This window comes from Patiria miniata, unplaced genomic scaffold, assembly GCF_015706575.1.
Source record: "Patiria miniata isolate m_02_andy unplaced genomic scaffold, ASM1570657v1 HiC_scaffold_20, whole genome shotgun sequence".
NCBI lineage: Eukaryota > Metazoa > Echinodermata > Asteroidea > Valvatida > Asterinidae > Patiria > Patiria miniata.
This window is the reverse complement of record NW_024037059.1, coordinates 17,776,260-17,784,103: the sequence shown is the minus strand read 5'-3', so window position 1 is coordinate 17,784,103 and position 7,844 is coordinate 17,776,260. Positions and strand designations below refer to the sequence as shown.

General features: G+C 37.9%; 1 protein-coding gene across 1 annotated transcript; it reads right to left on the bottom strand.

Annotated features, from left to right (window-relative positions):
* Positions 1–1,288: 1,288 nt before the first annotated feature.
* Positions 1,289–6,875, bottom strand: LOC119727882 (mitogen-activated protein kinase kinase kinase 20-like). Its single transcript, XM_038199959.1, has 3 exons — positions 6,578–6,875; positions 2,114–2,995; positions 1,289–1,314 (listed from the first exon to the last, which is right to left on the bottom strand). The coding sequence occupies exons 2-3, from the start codon at positions 2,991–2,993 to the stop codon at positions 1,289–1,291; spliced, it is 906 nt and encodes a 301-aa protein (XP_038055887.1). The 5' UTR covers positions 2,994–2,995; positions 6,578–6,875.
* Positions 6,876–7,844: the final 969 nt, after the last annotated feature.

The window sequence follows — 7,844 nt, the reverse complement described above, 5'->3', positions numbered from 1 at the left end:
TGGGGGCCCAGCGAGATTTGGCCAGGATTGTAGTCTGAAATGTTTTAAAATGAAAATGTCTTTAACTCCGGCATGTTGACAAATTACTTAATCCCTGTACTTACTGCTTCTGATCTGCTTTTAAAGTTAAGTTTTATTTAGTCTTTTAGAGTATAGTTTTTTCTTTAAATAAATAATTTAAATATTTTCTTTGTTTTAATTCATTTTACATTTTTTTTTCTACATTTTTAACATTTTTTACTTTTACGATTTCTGTGTACAGCTCAATTCTTGTATTTACTGTTTCAGTACACATTGTTCAGGGTTGTTTTTTATCAAAGTACACTTAAGTTTGTTTTGTTTGTGTTTAAAATAAAATCCTATAAAATATATTTTTATTGTTTTATTTTGTTTTACAAATTTTGCTTTTATTTTTTTGATTACTGCGTATATTTCAATTTATATCAAATGGACAGTAATTCTTTAAATGTAAATCACTAATCTTGTCTGGTTTCTATATTGACTTTTACTGTACTGGTGATTATTTAACCACTGTTACCCATTTGGTCAAACTATTTTATTAGGTGTAGGGCCTTGAGCCCAACACCTATTGTTATTGTAAGGGTTTACTATTGCAGATGTGGTTTTTTGCAATTACGTAATCATGACGTCATCGCGGGTCTCGTGACGTCACTTCAAAGTTTAACAAATTTAATCTTTGAAATTCCATATAAAATCAACCGTGAGAGACCGGAACCTGAAATTTGTGGGAATCGACATGTTAATACATGATCTTCATTTTATCTTATGCGTGCAAAATCACGTGACACTTCCTTCCGGTCAAAACCGGAAGTGCCTAATAATTTAAAAGTGGAAAAAGATATGAACTTGCTTTTAACGATTTAAGTGTCTGCCTGGATTGACCGCTCAAAAAAATAATGTGTGACGCCATGAAGTGTTGGAGTGCCCTCTAGCAGCAGGTTAAGAAACGACAAAAATGCATTTTCACTTTATGTCTGTGGCGAGTCAGGTACGCGCGTCGGTGACCTGATTTAGTTGTAGAGTGCAAACACGGGGCAATTAGGTCATCGTAACCATATAAGGTCACGAAAGAAGCATGCAAATGAGAATATGCAAATGGAGAAAACTTTCAACCAATAAGGTGCTGCATGTGCATGAGTCGGCGGTGAACCAAAGTTTGTTTACACTGGGACCCATCACTTTGTCACAGCTGTCGACCGGAGGCATACATATTAATTATACATTGGACAATTTTATCCCCTTCACCAACCCCAGACATTCCACCTTTTCAGTTACTGATATTTATGCTTTGTGCTGGAAATTGGAAAACAGTACAGGTGGCATTGTTACAAATTTCAAGATCACATTGTCCATACGGTAGTGATGGTGCGTAAAAGTGTCAGGAGGTTTTGACCTTATATCGTAGCCTGTACATTAATTACAATCAAATAGATGCACATGGGCGTAATTTGGACAGGCGGGATTACCCCGCCTTTTTATTGGGTAGCTGAAGGTTTTCTAAAATTTGATGCCTTTCCACACCGGTAGTTCAATTACCTTATCGCAGGCATAGTGCTCGAAAGTTTCATGAGGCTGTGCTCAATACGGAATGGCATTTTAATAGCATAATGGTGGGGAAACTACTTAAATGTCAAAACTGGATCTGACAGGCTAATACATTTGGGGATGAGAACCCTCCTTCACCTAATCTCACAGCTTGTTAGCGCCAACACCGTGTGGTTGTTCCTACAACCTCTAGTTTCTTTCTTTTTTTTCTCCTTTCGTTTATTAAAGTTTTGTTCTTACTTTTGCACACCTACTTAATGTTTCATTTTGTTTTATATGTTTTGAATACTGATTACATTTTGTGTATTGACCATTTTTTTCGCAAGGTTGTTTTTCGAGGGGCAAAACAGCCCCTTGAAAAACAACCTTGGTTGAATGGGTTACTGTGTATAAACAAGTTTTAATAAATACATTTAGATTCTTAACATGAAATTGATCCACTGAAATAAACTACTTGTTTTGTTGTAGATTAATTGTCAACATCACTGTAATGGATACTCTCTTTTGCTTGATATATATAATAATACATTTTTGAATGGTAACTTACTTATACATGTACTTTCCCTCATGCTTTTGTCAATATCAAGGAGGGTTTGCAGAACTTCATCCATAGTGGGTCTGCTTCTGTATTCCGCTTGCCAGCATTTATTTAGAAGCTCGCTCATTTGTTGGTGTTCTGGGCAATGACTTGGAATTTGAGGGCGTTCCTTTCTCTCAACTACTGCTTTGTAAATCTGAATCTGTTGTTTCCCGGGATGGGGGGCCTGACCAGACATTATTTCCCATATGACAATGCTATAAGAAAACACATCTGATTTGGTTGTGACCTTGCATGGTTTCCTTGTGCTTTGGGGATCATATGCAACACTGCCGAAGGCCTCCGGGGCCATCCATGGCCAAGATCCCCTATTGCTGACTGTGCTGATGGTTAACTCACATTTTCTGGATATGCCAAAGTCACATATCTTAAGTGTGCCATCGCTGGTGACAAGGAAATTGGGCGATTTTACATCCCCATGTTGGTACTTGTTCTGATGAATGAACTGCAGAGCCCTGGCACCATCCTGGGCCCACTTCATCCAACGACTCTCTATCTGCATGTACTCGGGCCAGTGTTCACAGTGTCGGGCAATCACATCATGTAAAGAACCTTCCTCTGCATATTCAGTCACAATGATGTGACTCTCCCCTATGGAAGTTGGCAGAACAACTCCAAAGAACTTAATGATATTTTTGTGATTTAACCTTGCCAAAATCGCAGCTTCGTCCTCATGAAAATGATGGCAGCACTTTGCAGCAACTGTCTGTTCTCCTGAAGATTTTTTCCACTTTGTCAGGTACACTGGATTCTTGCTTTTGTTGGATATCAATCGAAAATCATTTGAAATGTGTCCTCGGTCAATAACCGTGTACGAAGATTTTTTCATATCTGGTGAAATATAGAGCAAAGACATGATTACAAGGGTGAATCATTACAAGCACTATTATATATCACTGTAAAATAATATAAATTGTTTTTGCCTACTCCCTAACCCACAGTCTGCCCATGCAAGTTCTTTTCCAATGTACAGTATACAAATATTGAGTGGCTCTGAGTGAAATGGGAGATTATATTATCGTAAAGTAAAATCTGGACTTTTCCATTTCATGAGGCGAAGTCCAGATTTTACCAAGCGATAATATTCCTCCCATTTCACATTTTAAAGCCACTCAATATTTGTTTTATATAACTGACATATAGATCCTTGTCACTTTTGATGGGAAATGTATTTCTCTCTTCCAAACCAAGCCTTCACAAAAATGTTTGAACCTCACTCTGTAGCGCTGGCTCATTGGAACGCGCACACCAGCATGCCTTTGTACACAAATACCGCGTCTTGGAACAAGAATGATCCTAACTGTTCAATAATATTTCCCATTCCACATGGGCAGATAGTACTTTTTGAGACCCGGCGTGCATGGGAGTAATAAAAAATGTCACATGATGTGAGATCCACCAATCAAATGACAAGAATATGTATGTCGGTTATATATTGTATACTACAGGGTGAGTCAGAATGATCTGGACCCAAATTAAAGAAAATATTAAAAATATGTAGCAATTACCAAAATAAGTGCAAATGAGACCTGTTATAGGCTGGTATTTAGGACAAATTTGGTGAAAGTTTCATGTAGGCCTACATCCATTGTACCATTTTGAAGAAAAGCACTAGCAAAGAACACACGCTAATACAAAAAAAAACACTCTGACCACTGTTCCATGGTTCAACAATTTTATTGAAATTGCTGAACATTTACATATCGGTCTAACATGTGCTGCAAAGTGCCAGAGAAACTAACTTGTATTAATTTACCGGTACTTAATTATTTTGTATTTGCAACAGAAAATGCCAAAATAGACATTTTGATGAATTCTGCCCTGAAAACTTTACTAAGTCCGGGTTTTTTTTGGGGGGGGGGGTGCAACTATCTTTATTATATTTTATTATGTTTACTCATTTACTGTATACATAGCAATTTAAAACACAATGCAGTGTTTTGTTTCATTCATACATGTAGTTTTATTCATTTAAGGACTTGTAAGTTGTTTTATTGTTTTGTTTCTTTAAAGTTGTACATAGTTATAATATATTAACATTGTTTTAGTGTGTCCTAATTAATCAGTTGGAAAGCCCCTCGACAGAAACCATGCTTCTTAAGGGTAATCCAGTGGGAGCTGGTTAAATATACTGTGTATGTTTTGTCTACAATGTTCATGTGTAATTCTGAGTATTTAATGTTATTATTTTTTTGTAACAAATGTATCCCGAAAAATGAAATAAATTTATGTAAATGTAATGTTGTTCGAAAATGCAAAAAACCAAAAAAAAACAATTTAACTGCCAACCCCATTTTTTCCTTTTTTTTTACATAGGCCTATACACAAGTGGACTTCGTAATTGCCGGTGTTCTGTTTGGCTGTGTGGTTTACAGTCTCACTCTCAGGCAATCTTAGACCCGTGAACGTCTCCAACCGGGATTTCGAACATGTCGAAAGTCCAGCAAATATAAATTAACCGTGGCTATGTATTCAACATAGCCACTTTCACGGGTCTAAGGCAATCTATTTATGCAAATCCTGCACTGCAGTGAGCGTGGAAAGTTTAAATTTTAAGCTTTTGTTACTTTCTAACATATGGAGGAATTCTTTATTGCTCCATGCCGTTAGTATAACATATGTAATATATGTACCACTTTGGCCCCAGTATCTGGGGCACTAGAATTCAATTTTTGAAATGTTGGTTAAACCTCCCTACAACTAGTACTAGTGTGGCTCAGTGGGATATATATCGCTGCTCCGTATCCCATTAAGCCACACGTCCCGTCTGGAAGAATCGGCAGACTCTTTTCCACTTTCAGGCACACCGAAATGTAGCAAGATGACTACATGATTTCTCGAAACACTTCAGGTAATGAAAATATCAACCCTGGCATGCCCGCAGGCGCAAAAGCTGAGAGATCATAATACAACCAATGCCTCAAGAAACTCTGGGGTGTGCCTGAAAGTAGCAAAGAGTCAGCTGACTTTTCCAAGTGGGACGTGTGGCTGGGGCCTACCCCTAGAACTATGGAGCTTGCTACTCAAGCGAGCCCTTACTCCTAGAACTACGAGGCTCCACTACGTGGAGCCTCGTAGTTCTAGGTAGCGAGCCCCATAGTTCTGGGTAGCTAGGGCCGGAATACATCACAGGGATATCCCTAGCCCGACTGCCTCTGGCTGTACACTATCACAAGCTCATGCTGGAGTTTATTCCTTCCTCCATGGTTAGTGGGACTAGAAATAGCCCCATAATGTGGCCAATTTACTGGACTACCACCGTAAATAAAGGCCACACTTCCATCATGTACAAAAACATGTAGAACTTTGTCCAATTTTGATTTTCACAATTAGACTTAGTTTGTAGTTTATTTTTGCTTTAGAAGCATAACTCACCCTCTTTATTATAAAGAGGGTGTTTTATAGGCTAATCAGAAATTTCCAGATTCGTTTGCACACGTTTGCGTATCAAAATGTGGTAATCCTTACTTTTAGGACCCCGTTCCTATATAGGAAGGGAATTTAGGGAAAGACTCACCAAAACAGTTGACTAAATGACACTAAAAAGTGACATTCTGATATTTCTTGGCACATCTAAACAATTGGTAATGACACCTTTTTGAATATCAGCAGGTTTAATTTTGTGGAAAGAGGGCAGGGCTTTGATTTGTGAGGGAAATTCAGGGGTAAAAGGCGACGATGACAACCAGAAAACAGACTCAAAAACCAAGATGAAAGCTCGATGCGATGAGAGCTCGATGCTGATTGGCTGATAAAAAATAAACTTCTTATTTATTTTTTTTAGCAGCCAATCAGCATCGAGCTTTCATTATGTAGGGCTTTCACTGTGTTTTGAGAACTACAACATGCACGTCTGACTGCAAAAAAAGGTAGGAAAGTCACATTTTCTTTGAAAGTGCTTTCAAAATTACAACAAACATAGCCTTCCTCCATGGTTTATATGAAGAAAAAAGATTGCTTTAGCCTGCAAAAGTAACTTTGGTACTGGACAGTCATCTGCAAAAGTCAGTTTTGAACAGAACTCGAAAAAATAGAGGTGTCCTAAAAGTAAGGATTACCCTAGCCCCATAAATGTGGCCTATTTACTGGACTGCCGCCGTAAACATAGGCCACACATCCACATGTACAAAAACGTGTCGACTTTGCCAAATTTTGATTTTCACATTTAGACTTACTTTGTAGGGTTTTTTTTGCTTTAGAAGCATTCTCACCCTCTATATAGGCTAATCAGAAAGTGCTGCCTTTTTCAGATGTCCATTTTTCGTGAAATTTCCAGATACATTTGCACACGTTTGCGTATCAAAATTTCAACATGAAATTTCACACAAATTTGACATCTGAAAAAGGCAGCACTTTCTGATTAGCCTATAAAGAGGGTGAGTATGCTTCTAAAGCAAAAATAAAGGAACTTACCGGATAAAGGAAGTGTGTAGTTTCAGCATGGACAATGGAGCCTGGAGGTCATGGAGGTATTCACTAATTCAGCATGGATGATTGATTCTCAATCTCATGCCGCCCAATTAAAGACGTTTGTGCGTACTTTAATTCACTAGGTATTACTTCCTACATATGACCATATGCCGAAAGATAGTTATTGGTACCTCTCCTTAAATCCAGTCCTATTCGGTCACTTTCTTTCGTTTTACATGTGTAAAAACTTTGCTTTTCGGGACTCCGGAAAAAAAACCCGCTTCTTTTCGCATTCGGGTCATCCCCATGACATCATAAGTCATATGCTATATTTAGATAACCCTTGACTACTAGCGCGCGCTTGCTCGAGCGAGCAAAGTGCAGTGCGCCACCACTTTGGGAAAAAAATCACCACTTTGGGGAAAAAATATTGTCAAGGGAGACCTTCAGAACGATGTCTGATGCATGCGCAGCATTTTTTCACACCACTCAAGTACCAGAGTTTGGGGAGGGCTCAAATTGTATACTTTGTTATTTTTTTTTTTCGACTGGCCCCAAGTTTCAGTTATTAATATAGCTGCATTACAAAGCACGGACAAGATCTACCAAGGAATTTGAAAAATCCACTGTTTCTGTGGAAAATTGTCTGAAAAGATCGAGAGAAATTCCAACAGATTTCTGATGTATTTTTTGATCATCGGAGGAATCATGTGTTTGCAAGATGGAGCGGGGACCGACCCCAAAATATTTAAGAGAAGTGTGCATATGGGGAGAGCAAGGGTGGAGGAAAGATTGAGCCAAATCGCTGATTTATTGAGAAAAAAAAGTTATAATTTTCGAAGCAATTTTTCTTTTAAATGCCGAATTTCAATCGGAATGTGCTCTACGGCCATTTCAAGGCATCTTCTTAAGTTTCACCTTACCGATTTATTTTTTATTTGATCAAAATTCCTTTTCTCCAAGCAACCCAGACATGATTTTGAATGCAAGAGGAGTATAAATCAACCTTCAAACACCAAGAATATTGAACACGGTGGCCAAAATTACAGATTTGTTGAGAACAAATAATAATTTTGAGTAATTTGGCCCGAAATATTCCAAACAATTTTGCTTTTCAGTGCCGAGTCTGTCCAGAAATCTATAGTTCAATGTACTGTTTTTGTAGGGCCCTTCAGGCATTTTCCCTGCAAGTTTTCAAGCAATTTCATTTTGCAGCCAAAATTGGATAAAAAATAAAGTGGCAGGATTAACCTGACATTGTTATTAAAAT

Bases quoted from the DNA above. Each gene is read 5' to 3' on its own strand.
- LOC119727882 (XM_038199959.1), bottom strand. From the start codon at position 2,993: ATGAAAAAATCTTCGTACACGGTTATTGACCGAGGACACATTTCAAAT. The intron at 1,315-2,113 runs GTAAGTTACCAT...TCCAATTTCCAG, and splicing joins GAGGGAAAGTACATGTATAA to CACAAAGCATAAATATCAGT.